We start from the raw sequence: 26,424 nt of genomic DNA, 5'->3' as shown, positions 1-26,424 counted from the left end.
AGAGATTTCAGCGTAATCTATTACAAAACATTGGGTTAGGTTTGTTCCCAGATACGTTTTGGAAAACCGTCTTTTCAGCACGCGTTGAGCAACACCTGACGGATTAGAGTCTCTGGCCAGAATTTAGTAGGAAACATAAAGTATCAAGTGAATTTTAGAGTTTTCTCGACTGACTCATTGGTACTTCACTGGTAAAACTAACTGACTTGTCCACCAATCGGTGACTAAGTGGCTTATTGACTGGTGACTGACTGACTGACTGACTGACTGGCTGTTTGCCTGACCAGCTGATTGAATGTTCGACTGACTTAAAGGAACTTGATTGGCTGTATGATTAGTGTACTGACTTGCTCACCGACTGGTGACTGAGTGGCTGACTGGCGACTGAGTGGATGACTGGCTTTTTGACTGATTGGATGACTGAGTGGTTGACTAACACAGTGGTACTTGACTTGCTATCATATTGTGTAAATGATAGTCATCCAGTCAGTCAACCAGAACGTGATCGAGTCAAGTACTAGTGAATTAGTCAACCATTCGCTGAGTCAGTCAGTCACTAGTCAAAGAGCCACCTAGTCACAAGTCAGTCAAGGAGTCAGTGGACCCGTCAGCCAGTCGGTCAGCCAGTCACTTTTCATTCAGCAGTTATTAAGTCAGTGAATCAGCCATTTAGTCAATGAGTCAGTCAAGCAGTCACAGCCGGTCTGGTACCAGTGAGTCAGTGAGCCAGCACGTTAGCCAGTCAGTCACCAGTCAGCTAGCCACTCAGTCACCAGTCGGTCATCAAGTCAGTGAACAGGCACCAGGGAGTCAGTCAACCAGTCAACTACGTAGTCACTCGCCAGTCAGTAACCAGTAATTCTGTCAATCAGTCAACCAAACAGTCAAAAACTTTGTCAGGCGGTCAGGTACCATTAAGTAAGTCAACCAGTCGGTCTGCCAGAAAAGCATCTACTCAATTACCAAGGTAGTTAACAGTCGGTGTGCAAGTTGGTGACCAGTCGGTCTACTTTTTCGAAAAACTCTGTTTTCAGCGATAGGTCATCAAGAGTTGTTGCGTTCTAGTCTCTAGCCACATTTGGTAGGAAACATCAGGTATATAGCAAATTTCTGTTGTTTCTTACATACTTTAAGCATTCTATTAAGAAAAGCTGGATTGGCTTGTTTCAAGATACCTTTAGCAAAAGCGTGCTTTCAGCACGAGTTGAGCAAGACTTGACCGAATTCTCTCTTTGGCCAAATTCCGCAGGAAACTTCGGGTTGTAAGCAGATTTTAGTGTTTTCCTATAGATTTCAACGCAGTCTATTAAATGAGGTTGCTCTTGGCCTGTTTCAATATAGTTTTTTTAAAACCGTCTTTACAGCGCGATGTGAGCAAGACCTTATGATGCATTTCAGTGGTTGGCCAAATTTTGTAGAAAACATTGGGTATCGAGCAAATGTTAGTGTTTTCTTACAGATTTCAACACATTCTGCTAAAAGAAATTGGTTTTGGCTTGTCTCTAGATACTTTCTTAAAAACCATGTTTTCAGCACGACTTGAGCAAGACTTGACCCGATTCTCTCTCTGGCCAATTTTCGCAGGAAACTTCGGATATTAAGCAAAGTTTAGTGTTTTCTTATTGAGTTCAACACAACATTGGGTATCGAGCAAATTTTAGTGTTTTCTTAGAGATTTCAACACATCCTGGTAAAAGACATTTGTTATGGCTTATCTCCAGATACTTTTTTAAAAACCATGTTTTCAGCACGACTTGAGCAAGACTTGACCCAATTCTCTCTCTGGCCCATTTTCGTAGGAAACTTCGGGTATTAAGCAAAGTTTAATCTTTTTCTACGGATTTCAACACAATCCATTAGAAACAATTGCTTTTGGGCTCCTTCCAGATAGTTTTTGCAAAACCGTGTGTTCCGCATGAGTTGAGCAAGACTTGACGCAAGTCAATATCTGGCTAAATATCGAAGGAAACATCAGATATCAAGCAAATCTTAGTGTTTTCTTACCGATTTCGACATATTCTATTCAAAAAAATTGTTTGTGGTTTGTTTGCAGATAGTTTTTGCACAACCGTGTGTTCAGTACTAGTTGAGCAAGACTTGACGCAAGTCAATATCTGGCCAAATATATAAGGAAACATCGGATATCAAGCAAATCTTAGTGTTTTCTTACAGATTTCGACATATTCTATTCAAAAAAATTGTTTGTGGCTTGTTTGCAGATAGTTTTTTAAAAACCGTGTTTCCAGCGGGACACTAGCAAGACTTGACGTAATTCAATCTTTGGCGAGATTTTGTAGGAAAGGTAATAATGACCAAATTCCGCAGGAAACTTCGTATTGTAAGCAGATTTTAGTGTTTTCCTATAGATTTCAACGCAATCTATTAAATGAGATTGCTCTTGGCCTGTTTCAATATACTTCAAAACCGTCTTTACAGCGCGATGTGAGCAAGACTTTATGATGCATTTCAGTGTTTGGCCAAATTTTGTAGAAAACATTGGGTATCGAGCAAATGTCAGTGTTTTCCTACAGATTTCAACACATTCTGCTAAAAAAAATTGGTTTTGGCTTGTCTCCAGATACTTTTTTAAAAACCATGTTTTCCGATTATCTCTCTGGCCAATTTTCGCAGGAAACTTCGGGTATTAAGCAAAGTTAAGTGTTTTCTTACAGAGTTCAACACACTCTATTAGAAACAATTACTTTTTGCCTATTTGCAGATAGTTTTTGCAAAACCGTGTGTTCAGCACGAGTTGAGCAAGACTTGACGCAAGTCAATATCTGGCCAAATATGTAAGGAAACATCGGATATCAAGCAAATCTTAGTGTTTTCTTACAGATGTCGACATATTCTATTCAAAAGAATTGCGTTTGGCTTGTCTGCAGATAGTTTTTTAAAAACCGTGTTTCCAGCGGGACTTGAACAAGACTTGAGGCATCTCAGTCTTTGGCCACATTTTGTAGGAAACCTAAAATGTCAAGCAAATTTAAGTATTTTCTTACAGCTTTGGACACATTCTATTAAAAAGAACTGGTTTTTGCTTGACGAGAACAAATACCTTCACCGTGTTTTTACGAAGAACAACTACAACAACGACTTCATCCGACGAAACACTCACCGACCCACTACCACTACCGAAACAAACGACACCGCAACCCCTACGACTACAGTATCCATACTGTACATAAAAGGCATGTCTGAAAACATCTCGCGCATCTTCAATATCCGCGTCGCCCACAAACCCATATCCGCGTCGCCCACAAACCCATCACCACACTACGTCAGTTACTAACCAACGTTAAAGACAAAGACGAACCGAGGAACAGACAGGGAACGATTTATAAGATCAATTGTTCCGACTGCCAAGCCTCCTACAGCGGTGAGACTGGCAGAAACCTCACAACAAGACTGACTGAACACAGACGAGCGACGAGGAAAGGTGATGTCAGCAATCACATTGCTCAACACCATCGACTTACCAACCACAACATTGACTGGGACTCTGCGCAATGCCTAACCTACAGCACTGACTATTTTCAACGACTGACTCTGGAAAGCTGGTTTACTAACTTAGAACAGACTCCCCTAAACAGATGTCAACAACTACCCGCTCCATACAAACGACTCATTCACGACATAAACATCACAAACGACCGAAAAAGAACGACCTAACTTTACCAACAGATCGAAACAGACCAATCACGACCGACTTACGTCACTTGAGTCTTACAGCCAAAAACATCACGGAAAAACCAACCGATTATTTCACACGAACTGGAATAAGAACATTCTACTGACAACAATCATTCACTTGACTCTGATGATGACTTCCGCACAGGTTGTCGAAACGTCAGTCACTACCACCGACAACAGTCCTTCTCAGGACTACACTCACCCGGACGATCAGACTACACCTTCACATGTTACCCCCGGGTTAAAACCATTTACTGCATTTGTAAAAACCATTGGATATCGAGCAAATTTTAGTGTTTTCTTACAGATTTCAACACATTCTGCTAAAAAAATTGGTTTTGGCTTATCTCCAGATACTTTTTTAAAAACCGTGTTTTCAGCACGACTTGAGCAAGAGTTGACCCAATTCTCTCTCTGGCCAATTTTCGCAGGAAACTTCGGGTATTAAGCAAAGTTTAGTCTTTTCTTACGGATTTCAACACAATCCATTAGAAACAATTCCTTTTAGCCTCTTTCCAGATAGTTTTTTCCAAAACCGTGTGTTCAGCGCGGGTTGAGCAAGACTCTACACAAGTCAATATCTGGCCAAATATCGAAGGAAACATGGGATATCAAGCAAATGTTAGTGTTTTCTTACAGATTTCGACACATTCTATTCAAAAGAATTGCGTTTGGCTTGTTTGCAGATAGTTTTAAAAAACGGTGTTTCTTGCGGGACTTGAGCAAGACTTGATCCATTTCAGTCTTTGGCCAGATTTTGTAGGAAACGTAATATATCAAGCAAATTTAAGTATTTTCTTACAGCTTTCGACACATTCTATTAAAAGGAACTGGTTTTGGCTTCTATGCAGATACTATTTTCGAAACCGTGTCTTTAGCAGGAGTTGAGAAAGACTTGACCTAACTTCTCTCTCTGACCGAATTTTGCAGGAAACATTGGTCATCATGTAAATCTTAGTGCTTTCTAATTTTCTGACAGATTTCAACGCAATCTATTACAAAACATTGGATTTGGCTTGTTCCAAGATACTTTTTGGAAAACTGTCTTTTCAGCGCGCGTTGAGCAACACCTGACGGATTACAGTCTCCGGCCAAAATTTGGTAGGAAACATCAGGTATCAAGTAAAGTTTAGAGTTTTATTGACTGACTCAGTGGTACTTGACTGGTAAAGCTAACTGATTTGTTCACCGATCGTTGACTAAGTGGCTATTTACTGACTGGGTGTTCGGCTTACTAGCTGATTGAATGGTCGCCTAACTCCGGGGTACTCGACTGGCTATCTGACTGGTTATCTGAATTGCTGAGTGCCTGGTGACTTGGTAGGTTAACTGTCTAGCCTACTGGATGGCTGACTGACCCAGTGGTACTTGATTGTCTTACCGGGTGACTGACAAGTTGACTGACCCAGTGCTACATGACTGGCTCTCTGACATGTTAACGGACTTGCTGAATGACTTGTCACTGATCAGTAATTGAATAGTGACTGACTGGCTTATTGACTCGTGACTCCTGGCACTTTGATTGGATGGCTGAGTAGCTGACTGAATGGTTGCCTAACTGAATGCTACTTGACGGGCTGTCTCACTGGTTAAGTAAATTGCTGACTGCCTGGTGACTGAGTTGCTCATTGCCTGCTGACTGGCTGCCTACATAGTTGATTCACTGGCTGCTTGAGAGGGTGACTGGTTAACTGACTGGCTGACCGACTAGAGACTGAGTGGCTAATTGACTGCTGACTGAGAGGCTGACTGCCGAGTTGACTGAGTCGCTGACTAAATGTTCGACTGACTCAAAGGAACTTGACTGGCTGTATGAATATTGCACTGACTTGCTGACCGACTGGTGACTGAGTGGCTGACTGGCCACTGACTGGATGACTGGCTGTTTGACTGACTAAATGACTGAATGGTTGACTAACCCAGTGCTTCTTGACTTGTTATCGGATTGTTTAAATGACAGTCACCCAGTCAGTCAAACAGAAAGTGAGCGAGTCAAGTACCAATGAATTAGTCAACCATTAACTGTGTCAGTCAGTCACTAGTCAAAGAGCCACCTAGTCACAAGTCAGTCAAGGAGTGAGTGGAGCAGTCAGCCCGTCGGTCAGCCAGACACTCTTCATTCAGCAGCCATTAAGTCAGTGAATCAGCCATTGAGTCAGTGAGTGACTCAACCAGTCACAGCCGGTCTGGTACCAGTGAGTCAGTGAGCCAGCACGTTGGCCAGTCAGTCACCAGTCGGTCATCAAGTCAGTGAACAAGCACCTGGGAGTCAGTCAACCAGTCAACTACGTAGTCACTCGCCAGTCAGTAACCAGTAATTCTGTCAATCAGTCAACCAGTCAGTCAACAACTTTGTCAGGCGGTCAGGTACCATTAAGTAAGTCAACCAGTCGGTCAGTCTGAAAAGCATCTACTCAATTACCAAGTTAGTCAACAGTCGCTGTGCAAGTTGGTCACTAGTCGGTCTACTTTTTTTGCAAAAACTCTGTTTTTAGCGATAGGTCAGCAAGAGTTGTTGCATTCTAGTCTCTAGCCACATTTGGTAGGAAAGATCACGTATGTTGCAAATTCCTGTTGTTTCTTAAATATTTTAAGCATTTTATTAAGAAAAGCTGGATTGGCTTGCTTCTAGATACCTTTTGCAAAAGTGTGCTTTCAGCACGAGTTAAGCAAGACTTGAGCCAATTCTCTCTTTGGCCAAATTCGGCAGGAAACTTCGGGTTGTAAGCAGATTTTAGTGTTTTCTTATAGATTTCAACGCAATTGCTCTTTGCCTGTTTAAATATACTTATGGCAAAACCGTCTTTTCAGTGCGATGTGAGCAAGAACTTATGCATTTCAGTGTTTGGCCAAATTTTGTAGAAAAGATTGGGTATCGAGCAAATTTTAGTGTTTCTTACAGATCTCAACACATTCTGCTAAAAGTGATTGGTTTTGGCTTGTCTCCAGATACTTTTTTAAAAACCATTTTTTCAGCACGACTTGAGCATTCTATTCAAAAGAATTGCGTTTGGCTTGTTTGCAGATAGTTTTTTCAAAACTATGTTTCCAGCGGGACTTGAACAAGACTTGACGCATTTCATTCTTTGGCCAGATTTTGTATGAAACGTAATATGTGAAGCAAATTTAAGTATTTTCTTGCAGCTTTGGACACATTCTATTAAAAAGAACAGGTTTTGGCTTCTATGCAGATACTTTTTTCGAAACTGTGTTTTTAGCAGCAGTTGAGAAAGACCTCACCTAACTTCACTCTCAGACCGAATTTCGCAGGAAACATTGGTCATCGTGGAAGTTTTAGTGTTTTCTTATTTTCTTACAGATTTCAACGCAATCTATTACAAAACATTGGGTTCGGCTTGTTCCCAGATACTTTTTGGAAAACCGTGTTTTCAGCGCGCGTTGAGCAACACCTGACGGATTGGAGTCTCTGGCCAAAATTTGGTAGGAAACATAAGATATCAAGTAAATTTTAGAGTTTTCTTGAGTGACTCAGTGGTACTTGACTGGTAAAGGTAACTGATTTGTCGACCGATCGTTAACGAAGTGGCTTCTTGACTGGTGACTGACTGGCTGACTGGCTGTTTGGCTGACTAGCTGATTGAATGGTCGCCTAACTCAGGGGTACTTGATTGGCTATCTGACTGGCTATCTGAATTGCTGAGTGTCTGGTGACTTCGTAGCTCATTGCCTGCTGACTGACTGGCTGACTGCCTTGTTGACTGTCTAGCATACTGAATGGCTGACTGACCCAGTGGTACTTGACTGGCTATCTCCTTGGCTGTCCTACCGGCTGACTGAAAGGTTGACTGACCCAGTGCTACTTGAGTAGCTGACTGAATGGTTGACTAACTGAATGCTACTTGACTGGCTCTCTCACTGGTTAAGTAAATTGCTGACTGCCTAGTCACTGAGTTGCTTATTGCTTGCTGACTGGCTGCCTACATGGTTGACTCACTGGCTGCTTGAAAGGGTGACTGGTTAACTGACTGGCTGACCGACTGGAGACTGAGTGGCTAATTGACTGTTGACAGAGAGGCTGACTGCCTAGTAGACTGACTCGCTGACTAAATGTTCGACTGACTCAAAGAAACTTGACTGGCTGTATGATTAGTGTAGTGACTTGCTCACCGACTTGTGACTGACTGGATGACTGGCTGTTTGACTGATTGGATGACTGAATGGTTGGCTAACACAGTGGTACTTGACTTGCTATCTGATTGTGTAAATGACAGTCATCCAGTCAGTCAACTAGAAAGTGAGCGAGTCAAGTACCAGTGAATTAGTGAACCATTCACTGAGTCAGTCAGTCACTACTCAAAGAGCCACCTAGTCACAAGTCATTCAAAGAGTCAGTGGACCCGCCAGCCAGTCGGTCGGCCAGACACTCTTCATTCAGCAGCCATTAAGTCAGTGAATCAGCCATCTAATCAATCAGTCAATCAACCAGTCACAGCTGGTCTGATACCAGTGAGTCAGTGAACCAGCGCGTTGGCCAGTCAGTCACCAATCAGCTAGCCACTCAGGTACCAGTCGCTCAACAAGTCAGTGAACAGGCACCAGGGAGTCCGTCAAATAGTGAACGACATAGTCACTGGCCAGTCAGTAACCAGTAATTATGTCAATCAGTCAACCAAACGTTCAAAAACTTTGTCAGGCGATCAGGTACCATTAAGTCAGTCAATCAGTCGGCCAGCCAGATAAGCATCTATTCAATTACCAAGTGACTCAACAGTCGGTCTGCAAGTTGGTCACCAGTCGGGCTAAATTTTCTAAAAACTCTGTTTTCAGCGCTAGGTCAGCAAGAGTTCTTGCATTCTAGTCTCTAGCCAAATTTGGTAGGAAACCTCAGTTATCCAGGAAATCTCTGTTTTTTTCTTACATATTTTAACACATTCTCTTCAAAAAAGTTGGTTTGGTTTGTTTCTAGAAACCTTTTGTAAAAGTGTCCTTTTAGCACGATTTGAACAAGAGGACCCAATTCTCTCTCTCGCCAAATTCGGCAGGAAACTTCGGGTTGTAAGCAGATTTTAGTTTTTTCTTAGAGATTTCAACGCAATCTATTAAATGAGATTGCTCTTGGCCTGTTTCAATATACTTCTTGCAAAACCGTCGTTTCATCGCGATGTGAGCAAGACCTTATAATGCATTTCAGAGTTTTGCCAAACTTTGTAGAAAACATTGGGTATCGAGCAAATTTTAGTATTTTCTTACAGATTTCAACACATTCTGCTAAAAGAAATTGGTTATGGCTTGTCTCCAGATACTTTTTTAAAAACCATGTTTTCAGCACGACTTGAGCAAGACTTGATCAAATTCTCTCTCGGGCCAATTTTCGCAGGAAACTTCGGGTATTAAGCAAAGTTTAGTGTTTTTTTACAAATTTCGACATATTCTATTCAAAAGAATTGCGTTTGGCTTGTCTGCAGATAGTTTTTTTAAAAACCGTGCTTCCAGCGGGACTTGAACAAGACTTTACGCAAATCAGTCTTTGGCCAGATTTTGTAGGAAACGTAATATATCAAGCGCATTTAAGTATTTTCTTACAGCTTTTGAAATATTCTATTAAAAAGAACTGGCTTTGGCTTGTATGAAGATACTAGTTTTGAAACCGTGTTTTTTACCAGGAGTTGAGAAAGAGTTGACCTAACTTCTCTCTCTGACCGAATTTCGCAGTAAACATTGGTCATCATGTAAACTTTAGTGTTTTCTTAGTTTCTTACAGATTTCAAAGCAATCTATTACAAAACATTGGATTCGGCCTGTTCCGAAATACTTTTTAGAAAACCGTCTTTTCAGCGCGCGTTGAGCAACACCTGACGGATTAGAGTGTCTGGCCAAAATTTGGTAGGAAACATAAGGTATCAAGTAAATTTTAGAGTTTTATTGGCTGACTCACTGGTACTTGACTGGTAACGCTAACTGACTTGTCCACCGATCGGTGACTAAGTGGCTATTGACTAACTGCCTGACTGGCTGTTTGGCTTACTAGGTGATTGAATGGTCGCCTAACTCACGGGTACTTGACTGGCTATCTGACTAGTTATCTGAATTGTTGGGTGCCTGGTGACTTGGTAGCTCATTGCCTGCTGACTGACTAGGTGACTGCCTAGCTGACTGTCTAGCTTACTGAATGGCTGACTGACCCAGCGGTACTTGACTGGCTATCTCCTTGGTTGTCTTACCGGCTGACTGAAAAGTTGACTGACCCAGTGCTACATGACTGGCTATCTCACTTGTTAACGGACTTGCTCAATGACTTGTCACTGATGGGTAATTGACTAGTGACTGACTGGCTTATTGACTAGTGACTGCTGGCTCTTTGACTGGATGGCGGAGGAGCTGACTGAACGGTTGACTAACTCAATGCTACTTGACTGGCTCTCTCACTGGTTAAGTAAATTGCTGACTGCCTGGTGCCTGGTGACTGAGTTGCTCATTGCCTGCTGACTGGCTGCCAACGTGGTTGACTCACTGGCTGCTTGAGAGGGTGACTGGTTAACTGACTGGCTGATGGACTGGAGACTGAGTGGCTAATTGACTGCTGACTGAGAGACTGACTGCCTAGTTGACTAAGTCGCTGACTAAATGTTCGACTGACTCAAAGGAACTTGACTGGCTGTATGATTAGTGCACTGACTTGCTGACCGACTGGTGACTGAGTGGCTGACTGGCGACTTACCGCATAACTGGCTGTTTGACTGATTAAATGACTGAATGGTTGACTAACCCAGTGCTTCTTGACTTGTTATCGGATTGTTTAAATGACAGTCACCCAGTCAGTCAAACAGAAAGTGAGCGAGTCAAGTACCAATGAATTAGTCAACCATTAACTGTGTCAGTCAGTCACTAGTCAAAGAGCCACCTAGTCACAAGTCAGTCAAGGAGTGAGTGGAGCAGTCAGCCCGTCGGTCAGCCAGACACTCTTCATTCAGCAGCCATTAAGTCAGTGAATCAGCCATTGAGTCAGTGAGTGACTCAACCAGTCACAGCCGGTCTGGTACCAGTGAGTCAGTGAGCCAGCACGTTGGCCAGTCAGTCACCAGTCGGTCATCAAGTCAGTGAACAAGCACCTGGGAGTCAGTCAACCAGTCAACTACGTAGTCACTCGCCAGTCAGTAACCAGTAATTCTGTCAATCAGTCAACCAGTCAGTCAACAACTTTGTCAGGCGGTCAGGTACCATTAAGTAAGTCAACCAGTCGGTCAGTCTGAAAAGCATCTACTCAATTACCAAGTTAGTCAACAGTCGCTGTGCAAGTTGGTCACTAGTCGGTCTACTTTTTTTGCAAAAACTCTGTTTTTAGCGATAGGTCAGCAAGAGTTGTTGCATTCTAGTCTCTAGCCACATTTGGTAGGAAAGATCACGTATGTTGCAAATTCCTGTTGTTTCTTAAATATTTTAAGCATTTTATTAAGAAAAGCTGGATTGGCTTGCTTCTAGATACCTTTTGCAAAAGTGTGCTTTCAGCACGAGTTAAGCAAGACTTGAGCCAATTCTCTCTTTGGCCAAATTCGGCAGGAAACTTCGGGTTGTAAGCAGATTTTAGTGTTTTCTTATAGATTTCAACGCAATTGCTCTTTGCCTGTTTAAATATACTTATGGCAAAACCGTCTTTTCAGTGCGATGTGAGCAAGAACTTATGCATTTCAGTGTTTGGCCAAATTTTGTAGAAAAGATTGGGTATCGAGCAAATTTTAGTGTTTCTTACAGATCTCAACACATTCTGCTAAAAGTGATTGGTTTTGGCTTGTCTCCAGATACTTTTTTAAAAACCATTTTTTCAGCACGACTTGAGCATTCTATTCAAAAGAATTGCGTTTGGCTTGTTTGCAGATAGTTTTTTCAAAACTATGTTTCCAGCGGGACTTGAACAAGACTTGACGCATTTCATTCTTTGGCCAGATTTTGTAGGAAACCTAAAATGTCAAGCAAATTTAAGTATTTTCTTACAGCTTTGGACACATTCGATTAAAAAGAACTGGTTTTTTCCTGTATGCAGATGGTTTTTGCGAAACCGTGTTTTTAGCACGTGTTAAACAAGACGACCCAATTCTCTCTCTGGCCAAATTTCGCTGGAAGCTGCGGGTTTTAAGGAAGTTTTAGTGTTTTCTTATACATTTGAAAGCAATTTATTAAATAAGATAGCTCTTAGCCTGTTTGAATATACTTTTTTCAAAACTGTCTTTTCAGCACGAGTTGAGCAACACCTTATGCATTTCAGTGTTTGGCCAAATTTGGTAAAAACCATTGTATATCAAGCAAATTTTAGTGTTTTCTTACAGATTTCAACACATTCTGCTAAAAGAAATTGGTTTTGGCTTGTTTCCAGATACTTTTTTAAAAACCATGTTTTCAACACGACTTGAGCAAGACTTGACCCATTTCTCTCTCTGTCCGATTTTCGCAGGAAACTTCGGGTATTAAGCAAAGTTTAGTGTTTTCTTATAGAATTCAACAGGATCTATTAGAAACAATTACTTTTGGCCTATTTGCAGATAGTTTTTGCAAAACCGTGTGTTCAGCACGAGTTGACGAAGACTTGACGTAAGTCAATATCTGGCCAAATATCGAAGGAAACATCAGATATCAAGCAAATTTTAGTGTTTTCTTACAGATTTCGACACATTCTATTCAAATAAAGTGTTTGTAGCTTGTCTGCAGATAGTTTTTTAAAAACCGTGTTTGCAGCGGGACTTGAGCCAGACTTGACCCATCTCAGTCTTTGGCCAGATTTTGTAGGAAACGTAATATATCAAGCTAATTTAAGTATTTTCTTACAGCTTTTGACATATTCTTTTAAAAAGAACTGGTTTTGGCTTGTATGCAGATACTATTTTTGAAACCGTGTTTTTACCAGGAGTTGAGAAAGAGTTGACCTAACTCTCTCTGTGACCGAATTTCGCAGGAAACATTGGTCATCATGTAAACTTTAGTGTTTTCTTAGTTTCTTACATATTTTAAAGCAATCTATTACAAAACATTGGGTTCAGCTTGTTCCCAGGTACTTTTTGGAAAAACGTCTTTTCAGCACGCGTTGAGCAACACCTGACGGATTGCAGTCTCTGGCCAAAATGTGGTAGGAAACATAACATATCAAGTAGATTGATTTTGACCTGTTTCCAGATAGGTTTTGAAAAACCGTGTGTTCAGCGCGAGTTTAGCAAGACTTGACGCAAGTCAACATCTGGCCAAATATCGAAGGAAACATCGGATATCAAGCGAAGTTTGGTGTTTTCTTGCAGATTTCAACAGGTTCTGCTAAAAAAAATGGTTTTGGCTTGTATCCAGATACTTTTTTTAAGAACCGTGTTTTCAGCACGACTTGAGCAAGACTTTACGGCATTCTCTCTTTGGCCAATTTTCGCAGGAAACTTCGGGTATCCAGCAAAGTTTAGTCTTTTCCTACGGATTTCAACACAATCCATTAGAATTAATTGCTTTTGGTCTGTTTCCAGAAAGTGTTTGAAAAACCGTGTGTCCAGCGCGAGTTGACCAAGACTTGACACAAGTCAATATCTCGCCAAATATCAAAGGAAACATCGGATATCAAGCAAATTGTGGTGTTTTCTTAATGATTTCGATACGTTCTATTCCAAAAAATTGCTTGTAGCTTGTTTCCAGATAGTTTTGAAAGAACGGTGTTTCCAGCGGAACTTGAGCAAGACTTGACGCATTTCCGTCTTTGGCCAGATTTTGTAGGAAACGTAATATATCAAGCAAATTTAAGTATTTTCTTACAGCTTTTGACACATCCTATTAAAAAGAACTGGTTTTAACTTGTATGCCGATGCTATTATCGAAGGCGTGTTTTTAGGAGGAGTTGAGAAAGAGTTGACCTAACTTCTCTCTCTGACCGAATTTCGCAGGAAACATTAGTCATGTAAACTTTAGTGTTTTCTTATTTTCTTACAGATTTCAAAGCAATCTATTACAAAACATTGGGTTCGGCTTGTTCCCAGGTACTTTTTGGAAAACCGTCTTTTCAGGACGCGTTGAGCAACACCTGATGGATTGGAGTCTCTGGCCAAAATGTGGTAGGAAACATAACATATTAAGTAGATTTTAGAGTTTTCTTAAGTGACTCAGTGCTACTTGACTTGTAAAGCTAACTGACTTTACCACCGATCGTTGACTAAGTGGCTTATTGACTGGTGACTGACTGGCTGACTGGCTGTTTGGCTGACTAGCTGATTGAATGGTCGCCTAACTCAGGTGTACTTGACTGGCTGACTGGTTATCTAAATTGCTGACTGACTGGTGACTTGGTAACTCATTGCCTGCTGACTGACTGGGTGACTGCCTGGTTAACTGTCTAGCTTACTGAATGGCTGACTGACCCAGTAGTACTTGACTGGCTATCTCCTTGGTTGTCTTACCGGCTGACTGGAAAGTTGACTGACCCAGTGCTACATGACTGGCTATCTGACTTCTTAACGGACTTGCTGAATGACTTGTCACTGATGGGTTATTGACTAGTGACTGACTGGCTTCTTGACTAGTGACTGCTGGCTCTTTGACTGGATGGCTTAGTAGCTGACTGAATGGTTGACTAACTGAATGCTACTTGACTGGCTCTCTCACTGGTTAAGTAAATTGCTGACTGCCTGGTGACTGAGTTGCTCATTGCCTGCTGACTGGCTGCCTACATGGTTGACTAACTGGCTGCTTGAAAGGGTGACTGATTAACTGACTGGCTGACAGACTGGAGACTGAGTGGCTAATTGACTGCTGACTGAGAGACTGACTGCCTAGTTGATTGAGTCGCTGACTAAATGTTGGACTGACTCAAAGGAACGTGACTGGCTGTATGATTAGTGTACTGACTTGCTCACCGACTGGTGACTGAGTGGCTGACTGGCGACTTACTCGATGACTGGCTGTTTGTCTGATTGGATGACTGAATGGTTGACTAACACAGTGGTACTTGACTTTCTATCTGATTGTTTAAATGACAGTCACCCAGTCAGTCAACCAGAAAGTGAGCGAGTCAAGTACCAGTGAATTAGTCAACCGTTCACTGGGTCTGTCAGTCACTAGTCAAAGAGCCACCTAGTCACAAGTTAGTCACCAGTCAGCTAGCCACTCAGTCACCAGTCGGTCAAGAAGTCAGTGAACAGGCACCAGGGAGTCAGTCAACCAGTCAACTACGTAGTCACTCGCCAGTCAGTAACCAGTAATTCTGTCAATCAGTCAACCAGTCAGTCAACAGCTTTGTCAGGCGGTCAGGTACCATTAAGTAAGTCAACCAGTCGGTCAGCCAGAAAAGCATCTACTCAATTACCAAGTTAGTCAACAGTCGGTGTGCAAGTTGGTGACCAGTCGGTCTACTTTTTCCAAAAACTCTGTTTTCAGCGATAGGTCAGCAAGAGTTCTTGCATTCTAGTGTCTAGCCACATTTTGTAGGAAACATCACGTATCTAGCAAATTTCTGTTTTTTCTTACATATTTTAAGCATTCTATTAAGAAAAGCTGGATTGGCTTGTTTATAGATAACTTTTGCAAAAGCGTGCTTTCAGCACGAGTTAAGCAAGACTTGACCCAATTCTCTCTCTGGCCAAATTCCGCTGGAAACTTGGGACTGTAAGTAGATTTTAGTGTTTTCTTATAGATTTCGACGCAATCTATTACATAAGATTGTTCTTGGTCTGTTTAAATATACTTATGGCAAAACCGTCTTTGCAGTGCGATATGAGCAAGAGCTTATGATGCATTTCAGTGTTTGGCCAAATTTAGTAGAAAACATTGGGTATCGAGAGAAATTTTAGTGTTTTCTTACAGATCTCAACACATTCTGCTAAAAGAAATTGGTTTTGGCTTGTCTCCAGATACTTTTGTAAAAACCATGTTTTCAGCACCTCTTGAGCAAGACTTGACCCAATTCTCACTAGTCAAAGAGCCACCTAGTCAAAAGTCAGTCAAGGAGTCAGTGGACCAGTCAGCCAGTCGGTCAACCATTCACTCTTCATTCAGCAGCCATTAAGTCAGTGAATCAGCCATTTAGTCAATCATTCAGTCAAGAAGTCACAGCCGGTCTGGTACCAGTGAGTCGGTCAGTCAACCAGCACGTTGCCCAGTCAGTCGCTAGTCAGCTAGCCACTCAGTCACCAGTCAGTCAACAAGTCAGTGAACAGGCACCAGGGAGTCGGTCAACCAGTCAACTACATAGTCACTCGCCAGTCAGTAACCAATAATTCTGTCAATCAGTCAACCATTCAGTGAACAAGTTTGTCAGGCGGTCAGGTACCATTAAGTCAGTCAACCAGTCCGTCAGCCAGAAAAGAACCTACTCAATTACCAAGTTAGTTACCAGTCGGTCTGGAAGTTTGTCACCAGTCGGTCTACTTTTTCCCAAAAGTCTGTTTGCAGCGCTAGGTCAACAACACTTAACGCATTTTAGTTTCTAGCCAAATTTCGTAGGAAACATCACGTATCTTGCAGATTTCTGTTCTTTGTTAGATATTTCAACACATTCTATTCAAAAAAGTTGGTTCTCGCTTGTTTCTAACTACTTTTTGCAAAAGCGTGCTTTCAGCACAAGGTGACCAAGACTTGACCCAATTCTCTCTCTGGCCAAATTTCGCAGGAAACTTTGGGTGTTAAGCAAGTTTTAGTGTTTTCTTATAGACTTCAACTCAATCTATTAAATAAGATTGCTTTTGGCCTGTTTAAATATAGTTTTTGCAAAACCGTCTTTTCAGCGCGGGTTGAGCAAGACCTTATGCATTTCAGTCTGACCAAATTTCGTAGAAAACATTGGGTATCGAGCAAATTTTAGTGTTTTCTTACAGATTTCAAGACATTCTGCTAAACACAAGTGGCTTTGGCTTGTCTCCAGATACTTTTCTAAAAACCGTGTTTTCAGCACGAGTTGAGTAAGACGACCCAATTCTCCGTCTGGCCAAATTTTACAGGACACTCTGGGTGTTAAGCAAGCTTTAGTGTTTTCTTACAGATTTCAACTCAATCTATTAAATAAGATTGCTTTTGGCCTGTTTGAATATACTTTTTGCAAAACCGTCTTTTCAGCGCGGGTCGAGCAAGAGCTTATGCATTTCAGTCTTTGACCAAATTTCGTAGAAAACATTGGGTATAGAGCAAATCTTAGTGTTTTCTTACAGATTTCAAGACATTCTGCTAAAAACAATTGGTGTTGGCTTGTCTCCAGATACTTTTCTAAAAACCGAGTTTTTAGCACGAGTTGATAAAGACTTGACCCAATTCTCTCTCTGGCCAAATTTCTCAGGAAACTTTGGGTGTTAAGCAAGTTTTAGTGTTTTCTGATAGATTTGAACTCAATCTATTAAATAAGATTGCTTTCGGCCTGTTTGAATATAGTTTTTGCAAAACCGTCTTTTCAGCGCGGGTTGAGCAAGACCTTATGCATTTCAGTCTTTGACCAAATTTCGTAGAAAACATTGGGTATCGAGCAAATTTTGGTGTTTTCTTACAGATTTCAAGACATTCTGCTAAAAACAAGTGGCTTTGGCTTGTCTCCAGATACTTTTCTAAAAACCGTGTTTTCAGCACGAGTTGAGTAAGACTTCACCCAATTCTCTCTCTGGCCAAATTTCGCAGGAAACTTTGGGTATTAAGCATAGTTTAGTGTTTTCTTACAGATTTCAACACAATCCACTAGAAACAGTTCCTTTTGGCCTGTTTGCAGATACCTCTTGCAAAACCGTGTTTTCAGCGCGAGTTGAGCAAGACTTGATGCAAGTCAATATCTAACCAAATTTGGACAGGAAGATGGATATGAAGCAAATCTTAGTGTTTTCTTACAGACTTCCACACATTTGATTGAAAAAAATTGGTTTGGGCTTGTTTGCAGATAGTTTTCAAAAAACCGTGTTTCCAGCGGAACTTGAGCAACATTTGACGCATTTCAGTCTTTGGCCAGATTTTCTAGGAAACGAATATATCAAGCAAATTTAAATATATTTTACAGCTTTTGACACATTCCATTAAGATGAACTGGTTTAGGCTTGTTTGCAGGTACTGTTTTCAAAGCCGTGTGTTTAGCACGAGTTGAGAAAGACTTCTCTCTCTGATCGAATTTCGAAAGAAACTTTTGTCATCATGTAAGTTTTAGTGTTTTTTTTTTTTACAGATTTCAACACATTCTTTTACAAAACAGTGGGTTTGGCTTGTTCCCAGATACTTTTTTTAAAATCGTATTTTCAGCGCGTGTTGAGCAACATCTAAGGGATTACAGTCTCTGGCCAGAATTTCGTAGGAAACATTAAAACAGTAAATTTTAGAGTTTTCTTGACTGACTCAGTGGTACTTGACTGGCTATCTGACTGGTTATCTCAATTGCTGATTGACTGGTGACTTCGTAGCTCTTTGCCTCCACACTGACTGGCCTACTGCCTGGTTGACTGTCTAGCTGACTAAATTGCTGACTGGCCCAGTGGTACTTGACTGGCTATCTGACTGGTTATCTCAATTGCTGATTGACTGATGACTTCGTAGCTCTTTGCCTCCTGACTGACTGGCTGACTGCCTGGTTGACTGTCTAGCTGACTAAATTGCTGACTGGCCCAGTGGTACTTGGCTGGCTATCTCCTTGGTTGTCTGACCGGCTGACTGAAAGGTTGACTGACCCAGTGGTACTTCACTGGCTATCTTACTTGTTAACGGACTTGCTGACTGACTTGTGACTGAAGGGTAATTGACTAGTGACTGACTGGCTTATTGACAGGTGACTGACTGCTGATGGGCTGGATTGCTGAGTGGCTGACTCTGTGGTTGACTAACTCAATGGTAGTGGCTCCCTCTCTCTCTTTCTCTCTGGTTAAGTGAATTGCTGACTGCTTGGTGTTTGAGTTGGTCATTGGCTGCTGACTGGCTGCCTACCTGGCTCAGTCAATTGCTGCTTGAAATGGTGTCTCACTTAATGGCACTTGAATCGCTGACTGAATGTTTGACTGATTCAAAGGAATTTGACTGGGTGTATGATTAGTGTAACGAATTGCTGACCGGATGGTGACTGAGTAGCTGACTTGCTACTGACTGGATGACTGGCTGTTCGACAGATTGGATGACTCAATGGTTGACTAACCCAGTGGTACTTGACTTGGTTTCTGGTTGTTTAAATGACTTGCTAACCGACTTGTGAGTGATTCGCTAATTGACCGGTGACTGACTGTTTGGTTGTCTGACTGGCTGATTGAAAGTTTCACTGAACCAGTAGTAACTGGCTATCTGATTAGTTAGGATACCTGCTCACCGACTCTTGTCTGTGTCGTTAATTAGGTGTTAGTCAACCATTCAATCATTCAAGCATACTAACAGCCAGTGATCCAGTTAGCCGCCATTCAGCCACTCAGTCACCATTTGGTGAGCAAGTCTCATACAGCCGTCAAGTTACTTTGACTCAGTCACCTATTCAGTCATCGATTCACTTAACTAGGAAGTCTGCCTCTCAGTCAGCCACTGGGTCAGTCAACCTTTCAGTCAGCCGGTCAGATAACCAGGGTTATAGCCAGTCAAGTATTACTGGGTCAGTGAGCCACTTACTCAGCAAGACAGTCAAGCAGGCTATAAGCCAATTAGTCAACACGCAATGAGCTACAAAGTTACCATTTACTCAGAAATGCAGATAACCAGTCAGATAGACAGTCAAGGAAACCTCAATTAGGCGACCATTCATTCAGCTAGTATTGAACTTGACTGCCTATCTGAAGGATTAACTGATTTGCTGACTGACTCGTGACTGAGTGGCTAATCGGTTGTGACTGACTGGCTGTTTGACTGATGGGCTGACTTAGTGGTTGACTGGCTCATTGGTACTTGACTGCTTATCTGTCAGGTTGACTGACTAGCTGACTCGATGGTTGACTGACTTACTGGTATCTGACTGGCTATCTGACTAGTTAACTGACTTGCTTAAGGACTGGTGACTGAGTGTCTTATTGACTGGCTCGATGAATGACTGAATGAACTGAATTCATGACTGATTAAGAAGCACTTGACTGTCTATCTGACTGTTTAACTGACTTACTGACCAGCTGCTGACTGACTGGCTAATTGACTGGTGACTGATTGGTCTTTTGACTGAGTGGCTAAGTCAATGGTTGTGTAAATCAATGTTATTTGACAGGGTATATGAATGGTTAACTGAGCTGCTGACCGACTGGTATGTGACTGATGCTTACTAAATGGCTGACTATCTCAGTGGTACTTGACTGGCTATCTCCTTGGTTGTCTGGCCGTCTGAATGAAAGCCTGATTGACCCAGAACTTGTTAACTGTCTATTTAACTTATTAGCGGACTTGCTGACTGACTTGTGACTGAAGCAAATTGAGTGGTGACCGACTGGCTTATTAACTGATGACTGACTGGCTGATACGCTGGATGGCTGACTAGCTGACTGAATGGTTGACTAACTCAGTGGTACATGACTGGCTCTCTAACTGGTTAAGAGAATTACTGACTGCCGGGTGACTGAGTTGCTCATTGCCTGCTGAATGGCTGCCTACATGGTTCACTCACTGGCTGCGTGTAAGGGTGACTGGTTAACTGACTGGCTTACCGACTAAAGACTGAGTGGCTAATTTACTGCTGACTGAGAGGCTGACTGCCTAGTTGAGTGACTCGCTGACTGAATGTTTCACTGACTCAAAGGAACTTGACTAGCTGTATGATTAGTCTACTGACTTGCTTAACGACTGGTGATTGAGTGGCTGGCTGGCAACTGACTGGATGACTGGCTGTTTGACTGATTGGATGACTGAATAGTTAACTAAGCCAGTGGTACTTGACTTGCTATCTGATTGTTTAAATGATTTTTTAAGCGACTGGTGAGTGATTTGCTAATTGACCGGTCACTGACTGGCTTCTTGTTTGACTGGCTGATTGAAAGTTTGACGGAACCAGTGGTAACTGGCTATCTTATTAGTAAGGTGATCTGCTGACCGACTCTTTTCTGAGTCGGTAATTCACTGCTGACTGACTGGCTGACCTACCGGTTGACTGACTCAGTAACACTTGACTGGCTTTCAGACTTTGTAGCTCACTTCCTGTCCAATCCGTGATTCCGTGCCTAATTGGTGACATAGAGGCTTACTGGCTCCTTATATGATTGGCTGACGAAATCGTTAACTGAACAACCAGTTATTAAGTGGTTACATGACTGGTGAACTGCCTTCCCCACCTAGTGGTGAATCAGTGGCTTATTGACTGGTGACTGACTGACTGACTAAATGGATGACTGACTCACTGGTACTTAAGTGACTATGTAGTTGACTGACTCCCTTTTTCTTCTTCACTCACTTGTTGACCGACTGGTAACTGAGTGACTAGCTGACCGATGACTGCTTAGCCAACGTACTGGTTGACTGATTCAATGCTACCAGACCGGCTGTGACTGGTTGACTGACTGATTGACTAAATGGCTGATTCACTGACTTAATGGCTGCTGAATTAAGATTGACTGGCTGACCGACTGGATGACTGGTGTACTGAATCCTTGACTGACTTGTGATTAGGTGTGTCTGCGACTAGTTCTTGACTGACTCAGTGAATGGGTGACTGATTCACTAGTACTTGACTGACTGACTTTCTGGTTGACTGACTGGGTGACTGAACGGCTAATTCACCGGCTCGAAGGCGACTGAATGAAGAGTGACCGGTTAAGCGAGTGGCAAACTGGCCGACTAACTCCTTGACTGAAGTCTAAGTGGGTATTTGAAAATTCACTGACTAACTCAGCGACTGGCTTGTTTCGAGATACATTTTTGAAAACCGTCTTTGTAGCTCGCGTTGGGCAAGATTTGACGCATTAATGTTTTAAACGTTAGATGGGTCAGGAAGTCAATTAACCTGTCAGCTAGCTAATCAAGTACCAGAGACTCAGTCACTTATTAATTCAAGGGATAAATTAGGTAGTTAGTCACCAGTCAGCCGGCCCTCCAGGTGCAACTGGGTCGGTGAATCAGTCGTTAATCAGTAAGTTAATTAGTAAGTCGGCCACCAAGGGAGTGAACCAGTGAAGTAACAGTAACTCAGTCAACATGTGATTCTGTCAGCCAGGCACTGAGGCAGTGAACTATCAGTCGGTGAGGAAAACTGTCAACCTGTCAGTCAGTGAATCAGTCAGTCCGTCTGTCAATTACACGTCGGTCAGCTAGTCCATTAGCCAGTTAGGTGCCAGTCAATCAATCACTCGGCCACTAATCAGTCTGTTAGTAAGTTACCCAGCCTGTGAGTAAGTTAGCATTAAGTTACGTAGTCAGTCCCTAGTCGGTCAAAAGGTCAGTTAGCCGGCCAATCAACCTGTCAGTCAGTCATTCAGTCAGGCACTCGGTGACTACAAAAAATACAGTCAGCTACGTGGTCAACTACCAGTCAGTCACCAGTCAGTTATACATTTATTCACCTCTCGGTCGGCAAGGCAGTCCCTCAATCAGTCAGCTAATCATTCGTAAATCACTCACAGTCATTTCGTTAGTAACACACTAGTCGGTCAGCAACTCAGTTAACCACTCTTCATTCAGCAGCCATTAAGTCAGTGAATCAGCCATTTAGTCAATCAGTCAGTCAAGAAGTCACAGCTGGTCTGGTACCAGTGAGTCAGTAGGGACCTTAAGCATCGATGACTTTGGGTGTCACGGACGTTCGCCGGAAGTGATTTTTCAGCTGTCGTTAGTCGTTGCTATGGATACACCGTCCGTCCGTGATGAAAGGTCACGTCGACAACGCAGGATCACTTAGTTTGACGTCCTGGAGAAAACGTAGAAATACAGGTGGATTTGAGATTAAAATTGCCGTACTTCGAAGATGATTTGATGTCATTCACTCCGATAACCACATTAAATTTTCTCGGCTGTTGTACTTGTAGTCATGTCAAGCTTGCAAGTTCCCGGTGAAGGAGGAAATTACGGTGGTCGAAGCAGATCCTCGAGGTTAGTTGTCATGCAGCTTAATTTTGTTTTGGACGAAAATCTCTGAAGTCTTACAAGTAGCTTAGCGTAATGCGTACTTTGAGAAAAAAATTCTTAACCTTAGGTTAAAGTTAACTTCGCTACAGCAGATAAATATCAAAAGTCGTCCGTTAGTTTTGTGCAATAAGCAGTCGGCAGTTCCTATTTTGTTTATCTTTTTTGTCCGGCCCGGCTCAAAGTGCGACATCTAGCTATACGAATGTACACACTTTTTTCTCTAGCAATCTTTCTTAAAGGACTATCTGAGATTGACGGAAATTAAAGAATATAGGTAGCCGTGATACCGCCCAAACTGGTTTGAAAATAAAATGTGTGTTGCAGCTATTAAACTTACTCTTACACGTAAAGCATGTCATTTAAGCTTAAGTAATAGAGCACTTTTTCCGTGTTTATATAGCCTCATCTAAACACGAGGTTGGTTGGGGAGAATTCAAGACAGTTTGCAACTGTCTTGAATTCTGTCTACCAGTCAGCCATTTGTTGGCTGACTGGTAGAATTCATATTAATTACTTTACTGACGTACTACTTTCGTATGTATAGAACATTTAAATTAGCCTAAAATCGCTGGGAAACGATGGATTTTCAGCTTGGGAATGAAAAATATAAATATAAATAGGGTGCACGCTCGAAAACTGGAAGTAATGTATAATTGGGGGGACTTAGATTTATATATGCTACAGAGAAGTTTAACACTGCATTTTTTAATCATATCAGATCAACTGGGCATGATGTTCATGTAAGCTAACTGGATACTTGTATAAGTTATCTTTTAAAGGCTGAAATTTCTTGCATTGTTTAAAACAGTGGTAAAATGGAATGGGGTGAACAGAAAGACATTCTCCTGTGCCATGAAGTCTTGCAGGCTGAGCCATACAGGGCTAAAGAGAAGACTGTGGGCAGAGCACAGGCATGGGAGAAAATTGCCAACATTCTCAACAAAAGAGCAGAGTTTAAAGTTAACAAGAGGTCTGTAAGAGATCATTATATGGTCCTGGTGGAAAAATTAAAAAATAAAAGACTTCACAATAGTTAAAAGCCAGTGGCATCAGTCCCGAGCCAACCAAGCTGGACAGACTACTCAAAGAAATCATAGAGAGAGCTGAGGCCTGTGATCAGTCAAGAGACGAGGAGGATGAAAACACAAGAGAGAAATAACAGAAAGAACAAGAGCAAGCTAAGGATATCAGGCTCAAAGCCATGGACTCATTGAGTGAAACAAAGAAATAGTCACTTTCAGATGGGGATGGTGAAAATCAAAACAAGGCCAAAAGAGGCAATCCAATGGAACTGCAATGGTGGCCTATTTAAGGGAGCAGGCAACTGAAGAGAACAGGCTAAAAGAGAGAGATATAGAAATAAGATCTGTGCAGTTGGAGAAAGAGACTGAGCGGCAGGAATTGCTTGACTAGCAGCATAACAGCCTGATGCAACTGCTGTTACAACAGCAGCAGCAGCAACAACAACAACAACAACAACAGTTCCAGTAACAACAACAGCAGTAGTTGCTACAAATGCAAACCTACATGGCTCAACAGCAACAACAGCAGTATAAAATGCTTATGCCAATATTAGAAAAGAAAAATTGAAAAATGAAGAGCACTCTCCTATCCACGAAAATTTGAAATAAGCACCCTGCCCCCTTCCCTGGCCCAGATTTGAACATTAATATTTGCTTTCAATTCAGCTTGTGAACATGTTTAAAGTGAACTGAAAAGGATCCCTCTTGAATAAGCACCTTACTGTTTTAACTCAAAATTTGAATAAGTACCCTGGACACCACTTATTTGCAGATTTACAATATTATACCATGAAACATATATTTCATGCCTTTATTTTTTGTAAAATTGTTGGATATCTTTTGAGCTACTCTTTTAAAACATTTTTTTTAAACTATGATTGTATCGGCCCCAACCAAAGCAACAGACCGGTACATATTAACTTCATTGATCAAAAGAATCACCATCTACTTCAGTTGGAGTCTGTTAGTGTGATGAAATTGACTGCTTACATATTTTTTATGCTTAACATATTTTTTATTGCTTGTGATGTCTTCTTGCTTTCTGTATTACATTTTATATAATTTGTTGATGACACAATTTATTCACACCAGCATATACATTGTAATTACTTATCCTCAAAAGGTATATTACTGATGAGAAATTAATGCCATGTATAGAACTTTAAAATTTACATGACTTGCTATAATATAAAACTGGGCACATTACTTTGAAACAAGATTTTGATTAAAAACTCTATGAACTTTGCCATACAATGTAATGAGCATTTATAACACAAGCCCTTATTTTTATTTTGGTACAGAAGATTAAGTGATTAGACAACCAGAGTCCCCACAGTTATCATGTTATTTTTAAAAACTTGTAAGTACATAAAAAGCAAATTGATATTAGTTTTTTATTTGTCTGTCCTGTTATTAGCAATTAATTTCGTCCAAATCTGTGGATCATGTCACCCAAACGACATGGGTATGAAAATCTTTTTAGCAACAGTCCCTCTATGCGGTTGGCCTTAGTTCGTTGGTGGCAGCACAGACTCGCAGGTAATCCAAGGGCATCTGCAAGTATAACAATGTCCATTTTTCTTACTCGAAACTCCTGAAAACACTCTGCTTCGTCCATAGAATCGAGATCAAAACGATCGTAGTCGGCGTGAGGAAATGATGGATTTTTGGAGAAACTAGCGTCATACAATAACAAAAATTCTTCTTCGGAAATAAAATGATGACTCCATGCTAGAGAAAACATTTCTCGAGCTTCCTTTAAACTGGACATCGTCAAGATCGAGAGCACGCCAAGGATGTGTTTACATTTTCACGGTCGACCGACAACGTCTGTAAATTAGGGTAATTGTTTTGCTTAACGCAGTCATGTCACAAACTTTGTTGGCGACAACGTCGTTCCCAGGTTCCCCCTCCTGCAAACGATCGAACGTCCGTGACACCCAAAGTCATCGATGCTTAAGGTCCCTATTCAGTCAACCAGCACGTTGCCCAGTCAGTCGCCAGTCAGCTAGCCACTCAGTCACCAGTCGGTCAACAATTCAGTGAACAGGCACCGGGGAGTCGGTCAACCTGTCAACTACATAGTCACTCGCCAGTCAGTAACCAGTAATTCTGTCAACCATTCAGTGAACAAGTTTGTCAGGCGGTCAGGTACCATTAAGTCAGTCAACCAGTCCGTCAGCCAGAAAAGAACCTACTCAATTACCAAGTTAGTTACCAGTCGGTCTGGAAGTTTGTCACCAGTCGGTCTACTTTTTCCCAAAAAAGTCTGTTTGCAGCGCTAGGTCAGCAACACTTAACGCATTTTAGTTTCTAGCCAAATTTTGTAGGAAACATCACTTATCTTGCAGATTTCTGTTCTTTGTTAGATATTTCAACGCATTCTATTCAAACAAGTTGGTTCTGGCTGGTTTCTTGGTACTTTTTGCAAAAGCGTGCTTTCAGCACGAGGTGAGCAAGACTTGACCCAATTCTCTTTCTGGCCAGATTTCTCGGGAAACTTTGGGTGTTAAGCAAGTTTTAGTGTTTTCTTAAAAAACAGTTTTTCCAGCGGGACTTGAGCAAGATTTGACGCATTTCAGTCTTTGGCCGGATTTTGTATTAAACGAACTATATCAAGAAAATTGAATTTATTTTCTCCGGCTTTTGACACATTCTATGAAAAGAATTTGGTTTGGGCTTATTTGCAGGTACTTTTTTCAAAACCGTGTTTTCAGCGCGAGTTCAGCAAGCCGTGATGCAAGTCAATATCTGGCCAAATTTCGAA

At 41.6% G+C, this 26,424-nt stretch overlaps 1 protein-coding gene across 1 annotated transcript; it reads left to right on the top strand.

Moving 5' to 3' along the window:
- Window positions 1-22,269: 22,269 nt before the first annotated feature.
- Window positions 22,270-24,902, top strand: LOC148735123 (uncharacterized). Its single transcript, XM_088755092.1, has 3 exons — window positions 22,270-22,440; window positions 22,536-22,599; window positions 23,444-24,902. The coding sequence occupies exons 1-3, from the start codon at window positions 22,374-22,376 to the stop codon at window positions 23,670-23,672; spliced, it is 360 nt and encodes a 119-aa protein (XP_088611218.1). The 5' UTR covers window positions 22,270-22,373; the 3' UTR covers window positions 23,673-24,902.
- Window positions 24,903-26,424: the final 1,522 nt, after the last annotated feature.

This window comes from Stylophora pistillata, chromosome 3 (genome assembly GCF_964205215.1).
Source record: "Stylophora pistillata chromosome 3, jaStyPist1.2, whole genome shotgun sequence".
NCBI classification, from domain to species: domain Eukaryota; kingdom Metazoa; phylum Cnidaria; class Anthozoa; order Scleractinia; family Pocilloporidae; genus Stylophora; species Stylophora pistillata.
This window is presented reverse-complemented; position numbering and strand designations above follow the sequence as displayed.

What these genes read in the sequence shown, in the direction of transcription:
- LOC148735123 (XM_088755092.1), top strand. Translation starts at nt 22,374, where the DNA reads ATGAAAGGTCACGTCGACAACGCAGGATCACTTAGTTTGACGTCCTGG. An exon ending in GAGAAAACGTAGAAATACAG is followed by an intron (nt 22,441 to 22,535) that starts GTGGATTTGAGA and finishes TTGTACTTGTAG; the next exon opens with TCATGTCAAGCTTGCAAGTT. An exon ending in GGTCGAAGCAGATCCTCGAG is followed by an intron (nt 22,600 to 23,443) that starts GTTAGTTGTCAT and finishes TGTTTAAAACAG; the next exon opens with TGGTAAAATGGAATGGGGTG.